This window comes from Apis mellifera, linkage group LG2 (genome assembly GCF_003254395.2).
Source record: "Apis mellifera strain DH4 linkage group LG2, Amel_HAv3.1, whole genome shotgun sequence".
NCBI lineage: Eukaryota > Metazoa > Arthropoda > Insecta > Hymenoptera > Apidae > Apis > Apis mellifera.
Window position 1 is genome coordinate 2,616,395 of NC_037639.1, and position 26,997 is coordinate 2,643,391.

The 26,997-nt window shown below is 27.8% G+C and overlaps 1 protein-coding gene and 1 long non-coding RNA gene across 7 annotated transcripts; one reads left to right on the forward strand and one right to left on the reverse strand.

The window, feature by feature from the left end:
* Nucleotides 1-396: 396 nt before the first annotated feature.
* On the reverse strand, nucleotides 397-23,016 carry LOC412955 (protein jim lovell). 3 transcript variants are annotated; one of them, XM_006557657.3, is made up of 4 exons: nucleotides 20,270-20,343; nucleotides 19,344-20,174; nucleotides 12,399-12,759; nucleotides 397-2,644 (listed from the first exon to the last, which is right to left on the reverse strand). In XM_006557657.3, exons 3-4 carry the CDS (start codon nucleotides 12,587-12,589, stop codon nucleotides 1,156-1,158), a joined length of 1,680 nt encoding a protein of 559 aa, XP_006557720.1. In that variant the 5' UTR covers nucleotides 12,590-12,759; nucleotides 19,344-20,174; nucleotides 20,270-20,343; the 3' UTR covers nucleotides 397-1,155. The 3 variants fall into 3 exon arrangements, with proteins under 3 accessions (XP_006557720.1, XP_006557723.1, XP_396406.5); XM_006557660.3 differs by lacking the exons at nucleotides 19,344-20,174; nucleotides 20,270-20,343 and adding an exon at nucleotides 22,675-23,016; XM_396406.7 differs by lacking the exon at nucleotides 19,344-20,174 and having other exon boundaries at nucleotides 20,270-20,364.
* LOC102655291 lies at nucleotides 20,652-24,137 on the forward strand. 4 transcript variants are annotated; one of them, XR_001702266.2, is made up of 3 exons: nucleotides 20,652-20,925; nucleotides 21,030-21,503; nucleotides 21,743-21,937. It is a non-coding gene; the product is annotated as an uncharacterized LOC102655291 (long non-coding RNA). The 4 variants fall into 4 exon arrangements; XR_001702267.2 differs by lacking the exon at nucleotides 21,743-21,937 and adding an exon at nucleotides 24,042-24,137 and having other exon boundaries at nucleotides 20,653-20,925; XR_407544.3 differs by lacking the exon at nucleotides 21,743-21,937 and adding an exon at nucleotides 23,015-23,151 and having other exon boundaries at nucleotides 20,654-20,925.
* Nucleotides 24,138-26,997: the final 2,860 nt, after the last annotated feature.

Sequence of the window (26,997 nt, forward strand, 5' to 3'; positions counted from 1 at the left end):
GTTTTAAATACGAATTTTGTTCCTCTTACTTTTCTTTTTTTCCCTTTTCACGTACTCGTATTCTCATTTCTTTCTGTTCTCTTTTGTTTTGTTTTTTTTTTTTGCTCTTTCCCCTATCCCATTCGTCCCTCCCTCCCTTCTTTCACACTCATCGAACAAAGTTTCAAGGAGCTCGCCAAGATTTTACCGATCAAAAAGATACAACTACGAGGTTTACAGTCTTTGTCATCGATTTTTTTTTTTTTTCGAAGTTTCAAAAACCGGCCGATTGTTCGCGCGTTTATATCGAATTTAAAAAAAAAAAATTAAAAATACGATTGCAATCGAAAAAAAAAAATTAACAGCGATCGAGAAAACAATTATAAATGTATATATGTGTATATGTGAACATGTATATATATATATATATATATATATATATATATATATACATTTGATATTGCACCAAATACCGAAAACGAATCGTGTAACCAGGTCAACTGGTAGCCGTGCTTCCATAACGAGAAAGGAAGAAACAGAATCTTGGCAAGCTCGCGCGACACTGCGTGTGATTATTGTGCAAACATTCCTATACATATATATATATATATATATCCTACCCCACTCTCCTCCCGATTGTAATGTAATTCCATATAAAATTGACATAATTTGTCCGTTTATTGCGGGCCTGTTACTCTCTCTCGTCACTTCGGGGATCATTATCAGGGATGAAAAGTAAAAAACGAAAATGACCACCGTACGAGAAACGTTTCGTACAGTCTCGTATACAAAACTGAACAATATCCAGCTTTAGTTGGGTTAATGACAAGTATCTTCGAAATAATTCTCCGAATGGGAATGGAAGCTCGTCTGAACGCGCTCCAACAAGGGGGGCAGCAGCAAGAAAGATACGAAGGTACTACATTGCTTGGTCAATCTCTCTCTCTCTTTCTTTCTGTTTCTCTCTTTCTCTTTCTCGTTGATTGAAACACGATATTAATGGAATAAACCCGGTTGTTAAGAATATAACGGTTGTCGACATATAATAAATAGATATATATGTATATGTATATATATATATATATATAGCTATTGTATCGCAAAAATAGAGATCGGTGAGAAAAAAAAGGAAAAAAAAAGAAAAAACAAATTGGTTTTTTTTTGCGATTGGTTCATTTATCGAATATGATTGTCAAACGAGTAACGATCGTTCAACGCTTCCGCGGGGGCAAAGTCGGGGAAGAAACCGTGCGGCAGGTTGCCCGCGAGCAACGAGTGATGGGGGAATCCAGCGTCGTCGCCCGGATGGGGCGGCAGGCCAGCAAGAGGGTGGATGATTTGCGCGGGCGGCTGGACGGCCTTGTCGTTGTTGTTAAGCGAATTCATAACCACCTCGCCCGTAGTCGCCCCCGTGCAGTCCCTTCTCAGCTGTTCGAGTTTCAAACTCTTCCCATATTTCCCCCGCACGTACATTAACAAGCTGTTGTACGGGATGCCGAATATTCTGCTTGCCTGCGACGTGGTCATCTTCTTGTTCCAAACGTGCTGCAACGCCTCGGTCAACTCCGCGTTCGTCCAGGACCTGGGCGGGCCGCCTCTAGGTGCGCTGTGCTGACCTTTCGGCCTCCCGACGGGGAGGCCCCTGCTGCTGTGGTCGCCCCACCTGTGCGGCGCGTCACCGTCGCTCCTGTGCTTCTTTGGCTTTTTACCCGGGTGGTGAGCCCCGAGGCTGGCCGCGCCGAAAAGTCCGTGCAGCGCTTCCGGTTTAAAACTATCGTGGAGATCCGCCAAAAGGGATCCCCTGTCTAAAGCACCTACATGAGGGAACAGTCCACCACCTAGAGACACGACACCATCCAACGGGAATATCGGCGTCACGGAGCTTTGTTGCGGCGTGAGTGGAGATTCTTGTTGTTGCTGCTGCTGCTGTTGCTGTTGTTGTTGCTGCTGTTGTTGTTGCTGATACGGATGCGTTGTCCTGCCGGTAGGCGGGCTTCCCTCCCGCTGCGGACGATGACCCTGAGACTGTTGTTGTTGTTGCTGCTGTTGTTGCTGCGATTGTTGATGATTGTTGTTAGACCCGGTCAAATCTAACCCGCTCGCAGGCGGGCTTAAACTCGGCGGTGGATGAGGCCTGCTCAGATCTTGAGGGACGAGCTCGACCGATCTCCTTCGCGGCCGTGCTTGCTTCCGCCGTGGCAAAAGCGGGGACCCGCAACTTTCACGCAACTCGCGCATCCCAAAGTTCAAGTGGCCCATGTGCGGCAACATATCACGGTGGTCCCTCGCGGGGTGGAAAATGGTGGGTGTCGTGACGGGGGGTGGTTGTTCCCGGGTGGACGGGGGCGCGGTGCTCTCGGACGCATTGTCATCCTCCTCGGGCGTACCTTGTCTGGCCCCCTCGGGCGTTGAAGGCTCGCCCAGGAGGAGGTCCGCGGTCGGTGTTTCCGGTGGTGACGTAGGTCTCGGCTCCGACAACACTAATCCACGCACCTGCAGACTCTCCGCGGCTCTCATCAGGCCGGGAAGCTCTTCACGGCCGACCCTCACCTCGCCACGGTACATAAAGTCGATCAGCGCCGCCACCTCGTGGCCGGGGAAGTCCTTTAGCACGATCACCGGATGTTTGCAGGGGTGCTCCGCAAATATCCTCTCGAAGAACGGGCTGCAATTCAAACAGTTTTCGTTTTTATCGAATTGCTTTATTTGGTTCTTTTTTTTTTTTTTTTGTTGAAATTATTCTAAAAATATGTTGAAGAATTTTCTCGCTACGGGAATTTTTTGATAATGAAGAATGTTTGATAATAATAAAAAGAAAAATTCGAAGCATATTTTGTTTTACTTGGAAATGTTTTATTAACGCTTCTAAAGAAGTTTAAAGTCAATCTGTGTAGAGTTAAATGTTAGAAAAAGAATTGAAGAAGTTTCAAACTTTTGATATTTAATTATTCTATTATTCTATATAATGTATTGTATGTAATTATCAAAATAAATAGTAAATGAAATGAAAGTATCATTCTTAGAGATTATTAATGTATTTATAATGAAAAAGGGGGGCGGGAACGATCTTCGATTTTCTTTTTTTTTTGAATTTACTTTTTGATGATATTAATATCGTGATATGTAACTAAATTAATATTTTATCATTAAGAAGAATTGGCTTCTTTAGGTAGTAATGATTCGTCAATCTTGTTTGTCGAACATATGTCATAGTGTTTACATAAATAGACAGACTTATGAATCATGCTAGCACAGGTAATACAGACGGGATATAAATCAAAGACATTCAACTTTTATTACAGTGTTTCCCAACCTTTTTAAATTAACGACATATTGTAAAAATTTTTTAAATTTTTACTACACATTTAGAATGAAAATTTTTATTCAAATACATGAAATGCTAAATATATATTTCTTTTATAGTTTTTATTATTTGTTTAAAAAAAATTGAAAAATATTTATAATATTGATAAGAGATCAGAATTTTGATATTGATATCGAAAAAATAATAAAAAAAATCTTGATACTGATAAAAATAATAAATTTGTAACTAATAATGATTTTTTAATTATGTATTCAATTTGTTATTAGTAGATTGTATTTATGAAAAATTTGAATGTACATGATATGGTGAAAAATATAAAATATTTAAACTTCATTTCTTTAATCGTATTCATTTTATTATGTATAAATATTTGCAGCAATCATCTTATAAATATTAAATATGTTTTGTAAAAATTTTAATAAACCATATTCGAGAGATAGATTTATGTGTAATCGACATATTGATTGAAAAACACTGTTCTAATATGAAGTCACTGTGTATTTAACTTGAACCACAATGAACGACAACTAAACATATACAGTACATAACAGTAGTTCATAATCTCTTCGAAATGATAAAATTTTCTTAAAAACATTTTTGATTTTAAGAAAAATTGTTGAAATATCAAAATTATCAAGATCATAAAAAACTAGAAATAAATATATTTATTTATTGATGATTATTAATAATCATCAATAGATAGTTACTCAAATAATTGCAATTTATTTAATTCCTATTTAATAATTATTTAATGAGGACATGGAAAATCTTGAATAATTTCAAATTTTTTAATTTTTCTTTTATCACGATTTGTGTTTGATTACTGAAAGAAATATTATCAATGTAAATCTTCGTTTCCATATAGTTTTACAATTAGAATTATTACTATTAGAACACAAACGTTACGAAAGAAATATTAAACTTCTATAAACAATTATTATTTAATTCTTTTTATAAAGTGATCCAATATGTGATATAAAATTTAACATTTTAATTCTTCTTACATATTACAACAATATACATATATAAAAAATCAATTGTTATTTATTTTTAGAATTCGTATATTATACTATGATATACTATAATGCATTAATTCTATATTTATTTAAAATATAAGCTGAAACTAAAAAAGAAATCAAAAATATATCGATCTCAATTTTGTGGTTAATTGAATGTAATTGCATAAAGTTAATTAAGAGTAATTGCAGAAAAAATAAAATTAAAGAAAACATCATATTAAAGTAAACGTATCAATTTATTATCATACAAAAATATAATTTGTTTTCTTAAATTTATCTTTTAAATTTTTGACATTATTTATAAATTTTTCGATCATTTATTTATTTTCTTTTTATTTCCTTCTTTTCTAATATAAACTGTATAATCAAATAAATTATTATATTTTAAAAATTGATAGAGAATAAGAAATTTTATAACATCTGATTTGTATCCAAACTAATATTCTATATCTAACAAATAATAATAAATAGATATTCATTACTATGTGAATGTTATTAATGGAACATTCACATCCAATCGTTCCAGGATTAATTTTACATATAAAAAACTATAAAATCATTTGTATATTTATGAATTTATTTCAAAAATAATACATAGATATCGTCATTTTCAAAGTACTAATGGAAGATGAATTAATTTTGAAAATGAAAATGAATCACATTTGAATATTTTATTAAAAAAGAAAATCTTCGTAATAAAATATTATTATACATATTTAAAAATCGTATTTTCTATGAGTTTAGATCGTATTATGAACTATTTTTTCTAATGACTCGTTTTATCATAATGTATGGAACGATTGAATAAAAAAAAAGAAAAAAGAAAAAAAAAGAAATATTTAGAAATGAATCAAGTACATGAACTATATTTACGATAATATATTTTAGATATTTTTTAAATAACAGTATACATAAGAATGACAAATCACTATCGTTTGAACAGAATAACATTTTTTTGTTCAATAATATAATCATAATTTATGCAATATTAATGCACAATAAAACTATTTATGTTACAGAAATTCATTACAAAAATTCTTATTGTCGTAAGAATGATAATAATATTGAAAATATTATAATAAAAATAATTTATATATATATATTATATTATTATATATATATTTTATTTTATATATTAATTTATATTGTTGATATATAATTTTCTAGCAGGATTTAAATATCTGTGTAACAAATTTTTAAAATATTTTATGCTTTGAGCCTATAAATATTATATGGTAAATTTTATTTTTAGCAACCAAAGATCTGTAAAAACAAGAGATACTTTGTATTTGCATGAATGTATCTTTATCTATTTATACATGCATCTATATAAATATATTATTCAGATTAAGAAATTGAAGAAATAAAATATATTTAGAAAAAAAAAATCTTTATCATTTGATATTTTAATTAAATATTATAATTAATATTTATAATTATTATATATATATATATATTTATAATTAAATATTATAACTGAATACTGAAATTGGTAGAAAAAGAAACTCTTTATCTGTTTGAGAAACATATCTAATAATGAAAATGAAAATAAAGATTTTAGATTTCAAATTGCAATAGCATTAAGTATTCTGATTAAAAAAGTATCGTTAATTTAGAATCAAATATCAATCAAAACAGTTTTGTTATTTTTTTATAACAAAAAAGAAAAATGTAAAAGATTAAAAAAATAAATTTTCATTTATTAAAACAATTATTCTTATCTATTTTTGCTTAAGGAGAGGAGGAAAAAATTATGAATATATTATCGATTTATAAGATTACGATTTCGAAAAGTAAAAAAGTTTTGTACGACATTCTATTTTTAATTCTGATAATCGTTTAGCTTTGACAAAAATTGTGTATAAATGAAAGACAAAAGGAAAAATTTAAAAGAACATGAATCGAACGAGGAATTCTTTTTTATTGAATCTTTATTTTTATAACAACATTTTGGAAATCTTTTCCATATTCATTATAATTTGTATAATATTTCAATAATCAATATTTGTATAATAATTTGTATAATAAGTATGCACAATAAGAAATGCAAAATTTTAAATATAATCCAATTCAATCATTCGATTTAAAATCTCAACAATCATTTGTAGTTATTTCTAAAAATATCCAAAAATTTTTATCATATATTTCTTTCATGAAAGAAACAATAATACTAAAAAAATATTTTGAATTTACAAATAAAAATTTTTTATTATCTAATAGTAAATATCTTAAATAAAATAAAATCAAACAATTTAAAATGTTTATTGATAAACAGAAATATCGGATCATATTTCAATTTTATTCTCATTTTTCAAATGATTTATCGAATTGATCCTTTGTAAAATTATTTTTAATCCTTTAATATGATGCGAGTTAGATCATTATCAATATATTTTCCTCTATAAATATTTTTTCTTCTATATATTATGTATTTGTCATGCATAATTTAAACGATGCGGTTTTTTGACCGATTCGAGTTGTTGAATCAATTGTTTCATCATCTTGTGTAATTTTACATGTGTACACGACAAGATCACGAATCATTCATTTTTGTCAATAATCAGAGGAATATTTATTATGTAACTCAAAGTTCAAAGAAATTCGGTAAGAAAATTATATGGATATCTTAATAGTATATTTATATTGGAATAATGAAATTTATTTCATTAAACATATACACTTTCTAACAAAAATTAAGAAACAGACTAATCGCATGCGAATTTATTTATATCTTTTATCTTCTCAGATAAACTGATTGAAATTAAAAATAACATAACAAAGGTTATACATCAATAAGTAATAAATTTTTTTTTGAATGTGTTTGAAGAGCAAAGATAAAAAATATAAAAAACTTTATGAATGATTGATTTATTTTTTAACTTTTATTATTTTAAGTAAATATATAAATATTACATAAATAAGAAAATATGTTCAAACTATATGAAATAAAAAAAAGAAATATGAATTCTTGGTAAAACAAATATATAGGATATACAGAATAAACATTTGACAACATTATAAACGCCATTTTGTTATTTAAAAAAATATATATCTTTTCAATATCAATTTCAATTCGATTGGAATAATATGAGTCATTTTTATAAAAGTGTATTAATTACTATTTAAGTAATTAAATACATTATGTGTACTAAAAATAACTATAATAAAAATAAAATAATAATATTAAGCCAACGTTATGAAAATTCTATCAAATTGTATACAATCAAATGTATTCATTTCACACTTTTTATATTCTTCCAAATTTAAATTTACGTAATTTTCTTTTTTTTTTCTTCTCGAAATTTAAAAACCATATCAAGATTTGGAAACAATGGGCAATGTCTAAAATGTTGTATAGCAATAGATGCATTTTAACATTGTTACTAAGATTGAAACAGTGTCTCCGTTGGTGTATAGTTTCAAAAAAAATTATTTCGAGGAAAATAATGTATATTTTTCAAAAAGATCTATGTTTTTATAATATCTAATCTTATTGCTTTTTAGAGACAATACATATAAAAATTGGATTAGATAAATATGAAATTGTGAATGTAAAATGATATATTTAATAATTAAAACACATATAATTCAAAAACATCACATCGTTTGAACTAGTATATATAATATTATATAATATAATAGTATACTAATATAATATTAATAGTTTTATTATATTATATTATATTTATATATTATACATTATATTATATTATACATTATATTATAGTATACTGTATAATAGAATATATAATAATTTTTTCTATACTTTTTAATATAAGACTTTTTAATATATTTTTTAATATAGTTCTCACTTCTTCATCAAAAGAATATTATAAGTTTTTATTTACATTATATATTCACTATGATAGAAATTAAATTTTGGCTCTTACAACATTATTTATGCAATAGAAATCCATTACATCAGCTTGCATTTAAGATACATTTAAAATATATTTATTAGCATTTAAAATATATTTTCATATAATTGTAATAGTTTTTTTTTATATATAACTTTTCCATTACGAAAAGAAACTTGTTTTACTTTAATATCTTGTTAATGAATTTTTTGCCTCTATCTAAGATTGTTATCAGCTATTTTCTTTTCAATAGAAATATGCTATTTTCAGTGCAACTATTGAATATTATCAACAAATATTATCAACAAATTATCAACAAACACTCATTTTATTTGAAAATTATTATTTGAATATTATTTGAAAATAATATTCAATAATTTGGAACTATTATCTCAACTAATTTTATATTTAAGTAATTTATTTTATATTCAGATGAAGAAGAATCATTTTTACAAATAAATTTTTATTCGAATTAATTCATTTAATTCATTTAAATTCAATAATAGGCAATTTTATTACAATCTTGTGATTGTGAGAATATAAAAGAAGTCTATATTTCTAATGCAATTGATAATATTAAGAATCAAAAAAATATATGAGAAATTATATCAAGCAATACTTGCTATGAAGTTTCATAAATAAAATAAAAAAAATTATTTTAAATTATAAAATAATTCAAAGAAAAATTGTGTTTGTTTAAATAATTGATAGGAATCTTATCTTGATTTTTAGTATTTGGCTTCTATATTAGAATTCTATATTCTTAAGATATTCTACTTTTGTCTGATAATGATTGTCACAGTCAATTTTTTAAAACAGAATTTCACAAGATTTTCATACATTTCCTTATATAATGAGACCAAGTGTATCAAAATAATTGTCTATAATATAATAATTAATTATGAATCAATAACTGCATTTCAATTATATTACTTTTTGAATATAAATTGATATTCATATTTAATATGACGACTATATTGTAAAATCTATCTACATCAACGGTTGAATAATTGGAATAGCATTATATTTCTTGTCAATAATTTTCAATTATTTATCCTCATGAGCTTGTACAATTTCTTTGCTGTATCTCTGTATCAAAAACTGAAATAGATGGTAGAAAAAGATTGAAGTTAAATAAAGATAGTAATAAGATCACGTTGTCAGAATCATTGGGAATAAAATCTTTGATAGACAAATAACTTTTTCGTTAATTTCCTAGATTTCGTAATGTATATTTTATGTATATTCCATGTATATTCAGAGCTGTGAACACATTTTGTCGAATGTATGGTCCCCCAACTATCTACTTATTTCTTTTAACAACAATGAAAGTGGTGAAAGTAATTGACCACTTGCTGAAACCGTGGATGGAATTGTGTAACTATGCATACTTTGTCGAAGTGAATTGTATAAGAACACGATACGATAATATTTGAAAGTTAACTTAACTCTATATATTAGTACTAATGATATTAGTACTAATGATATTTGAATTGTAATTATTATAAATATTATTTTCAAATGTTTTTAATTTTTTAAATAATCTATTTCAAAATATTTATTTATACAAAATTTGTATTATATTGTATCAAATTGTGGATATGATGATAAATAATAAGCTTGTCTTTTTTTAAATTACATTTAAAGATATGAATTTCATGATAAATAATACATGGAAATTTGAAATCCTTTTAAATTTATTCTTTGATTTATGTTCATTATCTATATCTTTTGTTCTCTTATTTCAATAAATGTTTGTATTGTTGTATTCTAAAATTGTCTTAGTTCACTTATTCAAGTATCTTCTTGACGTATAGATTTTATTATAGATATAGATTTTATCATTATATTAAATATCAATTTATTATATTATTCAAAAATAATATAATTGAAATGTATATCATTGATCTGTAATCAATTCTGTAATAACTTCATATTATTCTCTTAATTGTTACAATATATTAATTAATTAATTAATTAATTGTTATAACATAATTTTATTTTGATATTTAATGTTTTTGTTGTAATCATTTTACTATAATTATTCAGGAAAATTTAAAAATCTCGTGAAATTTTTGTTTTTAAATCAACTATAATGATTAATTGCAATTGTATCATTATTCTTATATATAAAGATTTATATTTTACATTTTTCAAAAACTTTCAAACATTATTTCAAACATTATATAAAATAATAATAATATTTATAAAATTCGTAATAAAATCAAGAAACAAAAATATGTATCTTCTATTTTGACTTGTAGTTTCCATACATAAATTATTATTAGTCTAACTTAATATTTATTAAAAAAAAATTAATAAAAATTCAAAATCTTTAATATATAATATAAAAAAAGTTAATTTTATAAGTTAAAATTTCTTATATGATTTCTAATTCAAAAATGCACTTTAAGAAAAAAAAATTTTTTATAGTCTAATTCCCTAAATCCTAATAAGATATTTCAAAAAAATATGTTTTCAATTTTCAATTTTACAGAATAATTTCACATTTTCATCTTAAAATGAAATTTAATCGATAAAAAGAAAAAAATATGTATCAAATATATATATTTTTTATAAGTTTAGAAATCAATTACAAATATTAATTATATATAATTATATATAACAGTTAGATAAAAATCAATTTATCATAGAAATCTTAGAAAATTACTGTTATTTTTTAACTTAGAAATCTGAGAAAACTATTTTTTCTTAAGCTAATTTAAAAAACAGTTTAGAAATCAATGGAGATTCAGCATGTGAAAATAATTTATTTTCAATCTCTTGATATTTAATACAATTATTTCTAAGAATAATATTGTAAACATAAATATCTTAAACTTATATTGTAACTTATTTTATATTGTGTATATTGTATATTGTATTATATTGTATTGTAAATCGTTTGAGTTTAGTTATCAATAAACGGTTTAAGAATTTCGAATTACAAAATGATATAATCTAAGGTATATATGTTCATGAATAAGTTCCCAATAAACATTAAAAAAAATAAATAAATAAATAAAAATGCAGTAAATTATATAATAGTTTTAAAAAATAAATATTTATATATATATTTAAAATATTTAAAATATTTTATACATATTTTTAATATTTTAAACATGAATATAAAGTAAATTGATTCATTTCCGCATATTATTTTTTATTTAAAAATGACCAATCCAAATAACATGATACATTTAATTATTTAAATATATCATTGTTCAAGTATTTTATTTATATGTTATTCAAGACAAAACATTTTCAATTATCAACAAATATCACGACTTAAAGAAAACAAGTAAAATAATGATATTTCAGCAGATAAGGTAAAAGATGCGAACAAAGATAGGGTAAAGGTACGTAATATGGTCACTCGTATCATTTCATCATATAAAGAAAGTGCTAAAATTTATCATTTTGTATTAGTATTTAATGATATGTATAAAAAGATAAATTGTAATGCCATGTAATCAATAATTATAAAAAGAAAAGTACTTCAATAAACTTGAACTTTATTAAATCTAAAAATTATTGAATCTCTGATAATTTTGTCACATTTTGGAATTTCGTAAATGCATGTATACATACTAGAGCAATATAATTAATAATATGCTTGAACAGTTTAATCGACTGAAAGATTATTTTTTTTATCTTAATTGGAAAAGTTTTTTTTCTTTTCTCTCAATATACTGTGTGTTTCTAGTATGACTTAATCATAATTTCAATTTACTATTTATTACATCAATAAAATTAATATAATAAAAACTATTTAAAAACATTTATATAAATAATAAAGACACGTATAAAAATAACTTCATAATATAATAATTAGCATATACCGAATCAGTATCTTTTAAGTAAATCATATTCGATATACCTTTTCTATCTTTCAATAGTTCTAACTTATTCTATATAAAATACAAATAATTTCTCTTTATTTGAACATCAATTAGATGTAAAAATGTCAATCATCTTCATTTAATACTTTGACTTACATTCACAATAAGATTAAATCAAATTCCAAATTCTAATAATACAAAATTTTTCACAAAGCAATACAATTTATTCTTCTTTATCTTCTCTCTCTGCAAGAACGCAGAGAGTACGCAAATCAACTTTTGCTATGTCATATTAGGTATCTTTGCCCTTCATACACACACACACACACGCACACGAAAAATCGACACGAAAATGTTTCTTACAATGTTTTCTTACCTGCAGGCACTAAGAACAACCTTGTGCGCCCTGAGACTAGTCTCGGCGCAGACCAGGGTCACGTCGACGAGTAATTCCGCGTGTAGCAACGCCTCGAAGGCCTGGAGTATATGCGTCTGATGATTGTTCCATCGTAAGGAATAGTGCGACTGCAAAGCCATCCCATCAGGACTGTCCGCGGCGCTCGACATTTTTTCACCGCCGCTCGTGCCGTTAGCGGAGCCACCTTGCTCCGCCTCGTTCTCCTTCGTACCTCGAGGTCCTTCGTCCGTTTCTCTCTTCCATGCACGCACGCACGCGGCCACGCACGTATCGTGAACAATGCCTCCCCCTCGACACTATCTTGAACGCCGCTGTTCTCCTGAAACACGAGAAAGAAAATGCCTTTTGCTCAATTCGGCTCGAGTTCGATCGTTACTTCTTACGACGGTATGTGGATCTGAATTACAGATTAAATGATTTTATGGTAATTATTCACGAAATAGGTACGCCTCGTTGATCTCAATGACCTTGAAATGTGTTGTCGGTGAGTCATGATTCTGACTTTTTTTTCTTTTTTTTTTTTTAGATATATCTTGATACCGCAAAAATATACGCATATTTGGATGTTACACGCGATAGTTTCCACGTTTGTGATACTGTTTATCGTTCGAGATTTTAGGTTAAGTATGTATTGTATAGGCGAAATACGAGAAAAGGAAAAGGGACGGCGATAATTTCTCTGACTACGTTTTTTATTTCGTGATAAATAGGAATTTAACAATTGGTTTTAACAATTTGGAATAATATTATGTTAGGCAGGAATTTTTTCTGTGATATTTGTAAGAAATAGTTGTCATTGAATTTCGTCTATATACGTTCATAATACATGCGTCAATATCATATCATCTTATCTATTGTTTATAGAAACACATTGCAAGACAGGCAACTAGAATACATAACGGGTGAACTGTTAAAAAGTAAGAACTTTTTGACAGTTTGTTGAATTTTGGAAGACACGAATATTCCATACGAAATATGAAAATAAAATATAAAACAATGTTTAAGCGAAATTGCAATGATAAATATATCAATTATTTTATTATCGCATTTCAAAAGGATCCATAGAATATTCAATTTATTTTATAACATACGATTTTTACTTATGAAATTAAGTTAGATTAAAATCTAGCATGCATATATACAGATATAATACATAATATCGAATATATTTTTGTGAATGTCACGAAAATTATGGCTAAATAACGATTATAGGTACTGAGAAAAATCATTCAGAATGTTGACTTCAACAATATATTTCAAGATCATTGAAATTGGTAAAATGTATCCTTTTATGAATAATAATTATTTAATTACTCAGAATATTCATGAATCATCAAATATGAAAATTATCTTATTAAATTTACGTTGAACATAATTTAAAAAAGAAATTTACTAAAACAATGAATCTCAATTAATCAGATTCTATATTTGAATAAGAGAGTGTTCAAAGAATTGAATATATTTAGACATTTGATATTTAATTTTTATTAAGTGAATATCTCAATAAATCTCTTAAGTTAGGCTGAGATTGAGAAAATTATTTTAATAAAATGAATGAAAACTAATTTTCAGTTTTAATTGTTACACAGTTATTTGATAAAAAGATGAATTATAGAAAAGAAATGACAATTACAGGAAAAGAATACAGATGTTTCTGTTTTTTGATTTCTTATTATTTGTATAAAAATATGAATTATTATAATTCATAAATAGATTAAAAAAATTCTTATCAACATATGTGCAATAGTATATTATTTTTTCAATACAATGAAATCATATTGTATCTTCTTTTTCACATTAATTATATCGCATAAGAATTTTCTCAAAATTTTTAAATATTTACCTATTTTAGATTGCATATAACAGAATCTCGATTATCTGAATTAATAGGAAGACAAGAATAAGAAAATTTTTGAATAATGGAATATAGATTTTTCTTAGATGAATTATTTTATATTTTGAGGAAAATAATACGTTTATGCATAATATAATTGAGATAATAGTATAAAAGACGGTTTGCATTATAAAAGTAGGAATCTCACTCTACCGTTTTTTTTATGGTCAAATTGCATAAATTTTTGTAATATTTAAAAGAACGTGCATTCTGCAAATAATTTTCTAATTTCATCCATCTATTTTTTAACGCTACTCTCATTATTTCCTAATAATTTCTTAAGTATTTCCAATTTCGTTTCGTTACTTAATATTTTTGTATGCATTATGTGAATATGTCCAAATTTTAAATTAAATTTTATTTATATTATTGTAAATAGAGAATATAATTACAATTACAATGCACAATTCGAACAACAAATTATTAGAAAATTAATTCAAATAATAGAGATTCTATTATAAGTAAATGTTGAAAAGAAAATTGTACAAGTTTGCAACAATTTTGTGATACAATAACGATATAAACGAACATTTCACAGGGAACATAAAAAAACATAAAATGTCATTGCAGAATTAATATTTATTTCCACAGATTTTTAAAAAAAAAATTATATTAAAAAAAATTATTTTAAATATATTAAGATGCTTGAATAAAGTCATTGAACGAAAAACTATGCTACAAAATATTAAATTTGTACTTTCTTTATAGAAAAAACTTTTCACAAAGTTCGATATTATCTTGTTTAAAATGTATTACATTACAAAAAATTCATATTATTATTGATATAAAAAATAATGAGAAATAATGATTTAAATAATGCTTTCGTAAAAAATTCAATAAAATAAAATAGTATCCGAACATTATCATGATTTTATATCTGTTTATAAAATGAAAATCATGTTTCATATTCTTTTATAAAAGAATAATCTTTAATTTTTGTATCGGTAAAACGTTTTTCTTTATTTGATCGTAGAGATTTTTATTTAAAAAATATTAATAATCATGACTTTTGATATTTTATCAATTTTGAAAATATCGTGTTAATGAATCGATTTCTCTTTTTCTCAAATAATATATTAAAATTATTTTCTTTTAAAAGCAATTTACAATAATGTAAAAGTACAAAAATGAATTTATCGTTTTTTTTTCAATGACATGAAACGTGTAATTGAATAACGAAAAAAATTTGCAATACAAAGAAAAATTGGAAAAAGACATGCGGTGATTGGTTGAAAATTATGAAAACCAGAGAAGATACAGCATTCAGGTTAATACTGGAATTGAGACATAGAGATTAATGATATTTGCGATATTAGCGTTGACGATATATTAATATCTCATCCGTTTTATTTTCCGTTTTATAATGGATAAAACACTATATTTCTTTGTTGAGATGTTGGGAATAGTAATCTTATAGCTATCCATTAAGTTTATTTCATCTATTAGAATTTTTTGTCTATAGATACAAAAGAGTGAAATTTGAAAGAAGTTAATAACAAATATATAATGTTCAAATGAGTACATACCTATGCTATTATTGTATTCATTATTATTAAATTCGTGAGGAAAAATATGGTGAATATTTCATATCACTATGTTTCTTCTTCCTCTTTTTTTTATCACAAAAATATAATATTATTAATTACAATTCTATTTCAAACTATCGTGTTTTAAATTTAAATTAATCTCGATATTAATAATAATGATAATTCAAAATTCTTTTTCTTCAAATTAGTCCGATATGTTACGAAAAATTAAGCATCTAGAAACGAAGAATAATAATACTTTTGAGAAGAAAAAACGTAATACTTGATTCATTCATAAATTTGGTAAATTTGTAATTCAATTTTATTTTCAATAAGATTATAAAAATAAAAAATGAATATATACAATATACAAAACGAAATTCAATCATTCAGATCTAATCAAATAATTTTATGATACGGCAAGTTCGCTTAATTACTTTTTTTACTAGACGTAACAGCATTTAAAACTTTTTTACACTACTTTTTTAGAATAAATAATTCTGTTCATCAGAAATTTAATATTTCTTCTACATAATTTTCAATTAATTTATTAAATATTGAATCATATCTTAATTTTATTTTCGAATATTGAAAAGAATTTTCAATTCTGTTATTAAACAAATATATGATAAATATATGATAATTAAACAAATATATTTTTAGAAGAATAGTTTCATGAAAAAAAAAAAACTGAAGAAAAACTTCAAAATACTTTTTTTTTGTAAAATTATCTTTAAGATCATTGAAGATATGAAATTTCTTACAAATTCGAAACGAAAGATATGAATCACAAATACATTAAAAATTACTATGAGATTTTAGAATTTTTCTTTTTTTTTATACATTTTTATTATTCTTTTATTGTTTTTCTTACATAGTCGGTTATCTTATCAATCAAGATAAAAATTACCGATCGTATGAGCATTTTTGTAGAAAAATTCGACTGCGCAATTAAATAGGTACAGATATGTATCATGAATTACAAAGCTTATTACGTTTTCGATAAAAGTTTTCATCGGAGCACAAAAGGAGAACATTAACTATCGACGAATTAAATTCAATCGGACGGTGATTTAGCTGTAATACATGTAATTTTCTAGAGAAACTCGTGCGTGTATATCATTATTATCCGAAGAAAAAAGATTTATCGATATATTGTTATATTGATTTATTATTCGGCCAACGAAAATCACCAATTCGATTATTCAATTTTACATTACATAGGATCATTTCCCATGCAACAAACAATCCATTAAGCTGAATGCTCCAGGTAATATTACACATATTTATTAACTTTCTTCGAACGAATGATCTACGTCAAAATTTGTTCTTTTCACTTTTATAACTTCACTCATTCTTCATCATTCTTTAGAAGAGCACACAAAACAAACAAAATATGTATGTACTCATCTTAATGATAATTTACAATAACAGTTGTATAGTTCTTCTTTCATTTCTTAAAAATTATAATTATATCACGTACATATACAAATGATTAAATTTTTAATGAAAAATTATATAATAAATTAATATCCAATACAATAAATCTTTTTGATATAATATATCAAGAAAAAATATAATCTTTGGTTGAAAATATTTAATCAGTCTTAAAATATATTTTTCGATACTTGTCACTTGTCTCTGCATCGACAGATTTCGATTAAATTTTTCGTATATAACTGATATAAATTTACAATACGTATTGTTTGATTTTTTATTACAATTTCAGATAAGAAAATTGAAGAATATATAATAGAATCTTTTATTTCTTTCTGTTTTCGATCATAATTATAATTTTTTCAAAAAATTTGTTATACGTCATCTATTTAATTCGTTTTGTTTAATCCAATTTTAAAATTTAAAAATTATTCTATTTTGAAAAAGGATCGAATATTTTTCAACCAGAAATTGTATTATTTCGATTAATTAATTTTATCTTATACGATATTATGCAATGAGAATCACATATATTTCAATTTTATATTTACATCGTACAAAATAATAGTAATATATCAGAAATTGAAATATATGATTCACTAAAAAATTCTCAAAATTTTTACATGCATGTAATTTTTTATCTTCTTATTCAAATTACAATATTATGTATCTAAAATACATAAACATAAAACAAAAAATTAAAATATACAAAATATTATAAAAAATAAAAAATTTCATTTCTTATAAGCGCGTATCTCATTATCAATGTTTACTTTAGAAACAATATATGTGTGTTTTTTTAAATTTCGTTGATAAATCTTAACCAGTTATATATTAAATTCTTATAGAATCGAAAATCGTTGTACAAAAAATAATAAACATTGCTTGGAAGCTATATTAATCCATCAACGAATTTTTGTAATTCAAAAAATATTGAGATCAAAGTTCACATAGATAATAAGGTAAGAAATATTGAGCGAATTTTCATGATTTTATTTGTTGATCATGGAAAATAGAAACGAAGAACGTTTAAAGATTGAAATTCGTTCAAGTTTCAACGATTAACAATCGTCGAAAAAAAAATATTTAAAAAAAAAATTGTTCGAGTTTCAATTTTCCTACAGTCACAGGCTTTACGAAATCGCAATACGTTACTGTGCGCTTATCGAAAACTCATTGCAAGTTTGTTGTCAAACTAGCACGTGTTCAACAAAAAAATGTATATAATATAAATTTACTTTCTTCTTTTCTTTTCTTTATTCTTGATATATATTGTTTATAATAACGTTTGTAGTAAATATTAGACTTCAATGAGAGAATACACAGTATCAAGATAACTACAAATTCTAACGTTCTAAATATTGTTTAGACGTTCCTAACCTCATACAATCATCAATGAGCATAATATTTTGTATATTGTACAAATATCATTTAAATATTACATAAATAATAATAAAATCGTATAGATTTGTAAGTTCTATGATACATTTATTAATTTGAAATGAAATTTTGATGATAATGAGTTTCAAATATAATTTTAATTAAAGACACAGCATAATTAATTTCCTTCATTCGTAAATAATTTGTGAATGACAATTTTTAAATTATTGTCATTTTAATTATTCAATGAGTTATAAGTATATTTCTAATCATCATTTTTAAATTTTACTATGTAAAGGTCGTGTCAAATAAGTAAAAATCGTACTTTCATTTATAATTTATAATACTGAGATTTCATTAAACATAATTTTAGATTTGTTGATCGCATTTTCCGAACGCGTGTATGCGTATAATACAATGTTTAAAAGCTTAAATTTTATCATCGTGAATATTTCATTGCGATATGAAATGAAACGAAATAGGTTAGAATAAGTAAAATCACGATTGAAAATATCAAAGAAGAGAATCATCGTTATCGTTTACGTATACGCAATGTTACTTTCAATTATTTTTTTCATTACTTCTTTTTAAAAATGAAACTATGAAGTAACAAAAAAAAAGAAAAAGAAAAAGAAAAACTGGACAATTGGACTATTAATTTGTTACCTCAAATGTTGATTCCGCTCAGGGCGGACACTTGACTTATCTCTTTTTCACGTTTCTCGTGAAACATTTCACCTTAAGAGTAACATATCACAATCCATTTTCACACGATGATAATAAGCAAAAAGGTACACACATAGCACTGGATCTTCCGGCAATAAATCGAGGATCATCGAGTTGAAAGTTTGTAATTCCATTGACACGATTCCAGCGAGTCTTTCTTCTCCACTTTGTCATCTTTTTCGTACGAAGAAAGTAGAATGATTTCCATTATAGAGAACACCAAGGATGATAGGTGTAACTTACACTGGTAACTGACTGTATAACATTCGAATGCGTATGTCATTGGCGGGAAAATCGAACACAGCCGGCGGACCGCATGGTACTGTGCACGGTTACGTATATATATGTACGTCAGAGGAAGAGGAGTCTCCTATGAGGAGTCTAGAAGAGGAAAGGAAAGAGAGAGAGGGAGACAAACAGAAAGCGCGCGCGAGATAGGATAAGAGAGCGTGGCGCCCCTAAACGATCAGCTGATTCCTCACTGTCACCTATCGTCTTCTCAGTAAAAGCACAAACATGTTCGTCGGTATAGATGTTCACCTTCTTTGCGCGGGACACCCGCGTGTATATATAAATATATATATATATATACATATATATATATGTATATATAAATATATACATATATATATATACACACACATGCATCACTCGATTAGTCACTGTTGCTCGATACTCTTTCGCGAAATATAATTACTCGATTCACCATGAATACGATCACTCGATATCGATAGCGATCTCTTAACAGTTGGAAACGAACTTTCCTTTCAGCTGAAGAGGGAAAAAAACAAGAAACAAGAAAAAAAGAAAACAAAATTAAACGGAAAAATCGAGCGTCACTAAATAAATGTTAAGAGAAAACTGACCGTATCGTGTGGGTTGCGTGTGCGGCACAGCGGCGTCGGCGACGGCCGGTGAGTGAATGCGCCGTGACGTTAGGCGCCCCTCCTAAGATCCCCGCCCCTCTCGCTCCTTAAACTCCTCTCCCTCCCACATGACAACGTCGTCTCTCTTTTCCCGCACGATACACGCTGCCGCTCACTTCCTCGCGCACTAACTAACCAACCTCCCTCTCTCTTACCGGCCGCCTCTCCCCCTTTCTTCCATCAACCCCCTTCTTCCCGGCATGCTTTCTCCTCTTCGTCACTTTACCGCCCCGCGCGCAAACCTACCACCACACCTCTCACCACCCCTGGCGTGTGTCCTGCCGCTCCAACCAACATTCGCGGACCGCCAACTACCCCTTTCCTTCCTTTCTACTTCGGGCAAATCTACTGTTCCACGCGAGACGCGCTCCTTCTTGTTGCCCTAACTCGCGCGTTTCCTCCTCCTTCCCGCCTCTTCTCTCCCCCTCCCCCCCCCCGCTCTCTTTCGCCCTCGCCTATCATTTTGCTTTCGGGTATGTTCCCCTTTCGTTCGAAGGTAGCACGAATCTACGCGCTCATCCGATAGAAACCGATAAGAAACGTTCGACATGCACACGAGGGATTCCCATCAGGGACGATCGGACCCCGGTATTCCGGTATGTATCTCTCCTCTTTTTAATCCCCCCTTGTCACCTTCTTTGAAAACGCCTGAGAGTATATATATATCTATATTTTTTTTAATTCTCGACAATCATTGCAGCAGATTCGAATCGTTGATTCAATGATTCGAATTTTTTGGAGGATGTAAACATTGCGGTCATTTTCGACCCGTTCGATTAGAAAAGCCGGTAACAACGATAATTAACGATGATAAAAATGACGAGTTTGAATATATCGATACGAGATCACTTCACTAGCGAATTAATCATTTGTTTAGATTATTCGAATTATTTACATTTAAAATATCTAAGAAGAACGGACGAAAGGAAATTATTGGATGAAGGAAGATGGAGATAAATGATATTCGTGACTCGAAAAATTTGAAGTTGGGAAAAATTATGATCGTGGATCGTGGAACGAATAAATACTAAGCAAGTGTAGTAAAGATTTGGAGGGCGATGAAAAGCAAGCGACGAGGAGTCAAGGCCGCCGACGGAGGTGGCACCAAGGGGGTGAAATTCCAAGTTCAGGACCTTTCGAAGGATCCTTGCTCGCAACGGGACACCATAGGGAGGTAAGAACTGTGTAGATAGTTTCCCTCTTCCACCTATACATTGGTGCAGCCTCCCTCATGCCTCTGTATCCGTGTGCGTTTATATAGTGCCGCCAAATGCTCTTACGTCTTGTCGATTTTGTCGACGCGATAAACTGTGAGCTTCCCTTTCCTTCTTCCGTAAATCTTTTTCCTAACTAGATTCGAGCGGGTGGGGCGAACGTTATTTAATGTCAATTTGGTTAAAAATTATTTTTCAGCGTTTGGCTATTCGTGAAGATCGGATTTTTCGAGACGAGTTTTTCTTTTAGAAGTATGGAAATATAAGAAACGAAGGAAAGAGAGTCTTATATGTAAAATTCGATTAATAATCTCGTTTCTAATTGAGATATTATGTGTTTCAAAGAATCTTAATCGAGCAAGAAAATTATACATTGTTATTTAAGTACATTATACAATATTTGTTGTTTTTACGATAAATTTTGATCCTATCAATCTCAATTAAAATGTCTGTATAACAAACAATTGTCAACAATTAATACGAACGAATATTATTATTGTTTGTCGTATTTTTTTACGTTCTTTCAATGAAAGAGAAAACGAGAGGAGGATGCAACTTTCTCGAATCTGTCCAATAGAGTTTCAACAATTAAAAAGTTCTTATGAAAGATTTATGGTAAAATTGAAAAATCACGTGGATATATATTAATTATTACGATTTTTTCACATCATTTTTCAATTAAAATTAAAAATTATCTAAAAATTTCTATAACTGAATATATACATATATATATTATCGTAAATTTTCAAGCATATTGAAACTTTTGGAAACGGAAATGAAAATCATGCAATATTACCATTTACACTAACAGAATACAAACTTATAAGTTTGTACCAGTTTATATTATCTCAAATTTTGTAGAATCGCGTATCACGAACGTGGGTCATTTTAATGCCACGTGAATTTCAATTATCACAGAGAGAGCTTTTACAAAGACTTTCCCCCATTTCCCAGAAAAAGCACACAGACTTTCCTCTCTACCTTTTTTTCTCTAGATAGAAACGAAGCATACTTTCGCAAGATTTTAGAAATCGTCACATTTCAACAAAAAAGGATAGACAGGGTCACGTGAGGATCGGTATAAAATAAGAAAGGGACAAAAGAAAAGAAAACGTATCCCTTCTTACTTACCCGTAAAAACGAATAACTTGACAGGTACTTCTGTATCGTATACACGTTCACGTAAACAATTGCTTGATCCCAGTTTAAAAATTAAAAACGTTGTTCAATACAAATCACCATCGTTCGTTTTTCTCGTACATGCGATCCAACGGATAGGAACGATCGACATATAATGCAATCCATAATGCGATACGTCCACTATCATTATCATCACTAATCCCTCCTCGTATTTACGCACTTTAAAAAAAAAAAAAAAATACCACCAGTCACTCCTCCTCTCGGCAACTCCCCCCCTACGCAATATGTAAATCACATCGTTCTCTTCGTCAAAAAACGTAAAACTTGACAGATGTTATACGAGGAGCACGTATCACAAGAAACGGTCCACGTCCCGTGATGATAGGATGATCCACATTCGTCCCGACACATACGACGACGTGTTGACAAAGAGGATGGCAGGTGATCGTGATTTATCATTGACCGGGCAATGATGGTGTTTCGCCTCTCCTCCTTTTTCCCCCCTCCTTTCTTTTTTTCCTTCTTCCTCCTTCCTTCCTTTTGTTTTTCTCTTCCGCACAGCTGTTCGTGTGTCGTGGACGCGCGTGGTCGATGCACGCGTGGAATTCCGCAGGTGGTGGACGCGGCGCGTCGTCGACTGTCGACCTCGGTGCGCCTCGGATATGTGATTGTGCAAAAGTGGGCAGGTGTGCGCGCGTAGATGCACACACAGGTGTGCGGTCGAGTGGCGGCGGGCGGCCTGGCTCTTAGAGCAGTCGCGTTGTGACTGCCTCTTCGGACTTGCCACTGAAAGTGGAGAACGAGGCGAAGAGTCCCACCTCCTTGTGCCACCTCCAACCGGGTGGGTACCAGCCCATCGGACCCTCCTTCTCCTCTCTTGTCCTGTTCAACCTTTCCACCGCACGCCGTCCTTCCGTCGAACGCGTTTCGCGATTCCTATATATATATATATATATATATATATATATATATACACACGAGAGCAACACACCTTACCTCTCACGTGCCTATACTCTTTCCCGAACGAAAGCCACGCTCCGAGTGTTTGCCCGATTAGCTCACACGCTACTACGCTTACACACACTCAACTAAATTTCCTTCTACTACCTGGCCGAGAAACGGAAAGCAGGGATGGAGAGGAACAAATTTCGCTACCTAGTACTAGCCGAGCGTAGAAATTTGGCGCCCTAAATATTATTGCCTTCGAGGGAGGTGTAGTACACCTGCTTCATGACAATCTCCCGTCCTATTCTTATATACCCGGTTTCGCATTCCCTTCGTTGAACTGACCAACATTATCCTTTGCGCGGGGGCACTATGAAAAGGATTTGTAATCGAGGCTCCATCTCTGTTCTTAGGATTTTGTCCCTTCTCTCGCTCTTCGTCTCGTTCAATTGTCCCTCAGATTCGACAGGTTGTTTCGGCGAAGATTCTTCACGGATGGATGATGTACTTCGAGACAATTCTTCAAGCAAGTGTATGTGTATATGTGTGTATAGGATGTTGGCCTCGGTATTTGTCCTTTGTGTTTTCGAACCGTTCGTTGTCGAGTGTATCGAACGAGAAATTTGAACATTTTCGTTATTATTGGGATTGATTATTCGATTTTTGATAAATTAAATATTAATAATGCGACGATGTTGAAGAATAATCTTTCGAGAAGTAGATGTTACTAATCTTGGATTATACTTTATCTCTTTACTTTTATTAATGATACATTTAAAGTTAATTAATGTTTTCGTGTAATAATTAATTTTTTTTTTAGATTCGAGGAAATGTGAATATAATTATTGAAGATAATAATTATAAATTATTAATTAAAAATAAGATTATAGTTTAAATATAAAATGTAAAATATTTTAAAAGTATATTATTATTTCGTTTCGATTAAATTATATTCCAGAGTCGTAAAAAGTATGACGTATGTAGTAATAAAATATGGAGTTTCCTGAATATTCATATATTATTTTGTTTTAATCCTAGTACAGGTCAATAATCCAAACAATTATATGAGATTCAGTTAAGAAGAAGAATAGTATAGAAGAAAAGTTGTTATATTACCTAGCAGTATTAGAAGTTGACCCTATTCATGTTTTCATATGCTTATATCGATGAAGAAAATATATGGCACTTTAAAAATTATAAATACTTAATATTACAGTTATTTTAAATAAAAATTTTTCAATTTCAAATAACATCTTCATAAATTTAAATATATAAAAGTAGAAATAATAGGAATTAAAAGAGATTTATATAATCAAACTTAAAAATAATCGCATCTTTTTTAATATCAATTGTCGATTTTTACTTTTTAAAAAATATTTCAATTTAACAAATTTTTTAACTACATATTGTTGATAATATATTTGATTATACTTTGATTCTAAAATTCTCACTTAAAAATGTGTTACATATGTTATTCTGCTAAATTTTCTTCATACGTTTCTTCGATGCTGTCAGACTGTGTTCATCAAGCTAAATCATCAAGCTAATTTCATATTTTTATTAATAATAATTTTTTTATTATAATTTTAATTGTATTATTATTCTAGAAAATTGAAATTGTATTTTTTTGTTTGAATTGAAAATTTTTTATATAATATTTCTTTAATTTATAAAAATATTAGTTAAAACAAATGATTTTTATTTATATATAAAACACAATTTACAATAACTGTATAATTCTATGTACAATTACATATATCGCCAATAAATTCAAAGACTCATAATAGACATCTAAGTATACTTATAATAATGAGAAAAGAAACAAATAAACTTCCATTGTTATTAATATAATGTACAATGAACGTTATTAATTTAATGTATGATGAAATATATTAAGCATATTTAGTATTTTAGCTAAGTAAGTATTATATTTCTCATAATGACTAAATATTAGAAGTAAATATATAAGCGATAATGCTTATATATGCTGTAAAATGCATTTTCGTTTTACAAATTTAGAAATATTATAGATATATTTTTAATTTTGTATCGTAAACACAAACTTTCAACTTTTAATTCTTTATCAAAATTTGATCGAAATTTTTCATATTTTTACGATAAAGATCAATTATCGTAATTTATTTTTATTATAATAATGAAATAATTTGAATGCGAGTTAAGCTTGAATTCGAAAAGTTTCGAATATGTACATATCTATTTATTGCAATATAGAAATCTATTAGTATCAAGTTTTACTTAAAATTATTAATTATTTTCATTAGGTGTTTTCATTACAAAATCATATTTCTAAAAATTTAAGTAATTCCTTTTTTTTTCACTAAAAATAACTTTCAATCGAATGTTTCCTAACATTACAATATGTAAAAAGTAAAATATTTAATTGTTGATTTTTTTATGATTAAATAATGCTTTTATTATTTTCTTGTCGTACTTTATTATTATATTATAAATTTTGTGTTAAGATAAAGATGAAACCATGATAAAATATATAAGACAATATTTCTTAAGCGATCTCAATCCGACGGTATTTAATAATTCAGTTTCAATGTGAATTATTAAGAAAAGAAAGTAATAAATTATGAAATTAGGATAATTAACAATTTTACATTTTATTTAAGAATATACATGTTTGCATCAGTTGTTCGTCTCGCTTTACACGAAGCGTTCAAATCACAAAATTCATGGAAACGATTTTCTATATCTAATGTTATATCTTATCATAGATTATATTTTTTTCACAATTTTGTTTATTAAAAAATTATATATTTTATAAACCGAATTTATCGTAAAATATATTTATAAGAACAATATAAGAATATACTTAATATTTACATAGATAGATAGTCTATTTTAAGAAATTTTTTAATTCAATATTTTTTTTTGAGAAAGAAGTCCAACAGAGATTAAATATTTATTTATTTTTATAATTATAATTAAATATTTTTATTTTTTGATATTAAAATGCATGAGATCTATAAAATACATATCTTCTCACATAACTTATTCTTTCAATGATTTTTAAAAAATTGCAAGTTCGATCAGATACTACTACTACTACTAACTTAACATTAATTCGTTCTTAATTTAATATTAATGATTATTTAAAATATCATAGTTATTTAACTTGTTAAATGTTTATGTTTACATGAAATTATTTCGTAAATAATGAAGAATATTTCGTTATTTAACAGATATGAGAAGCGGAATAATTTGTTACATATGTTCAATGTATAATTTCTTACGTATCTATAATTCATTTGAAATTGAAAGATATTGGATTCGGTTTAATATGGAAACCTTTTAACATGAAAGTCGAACGTTTCTTGATTTTGATCCAACCAATTTAGA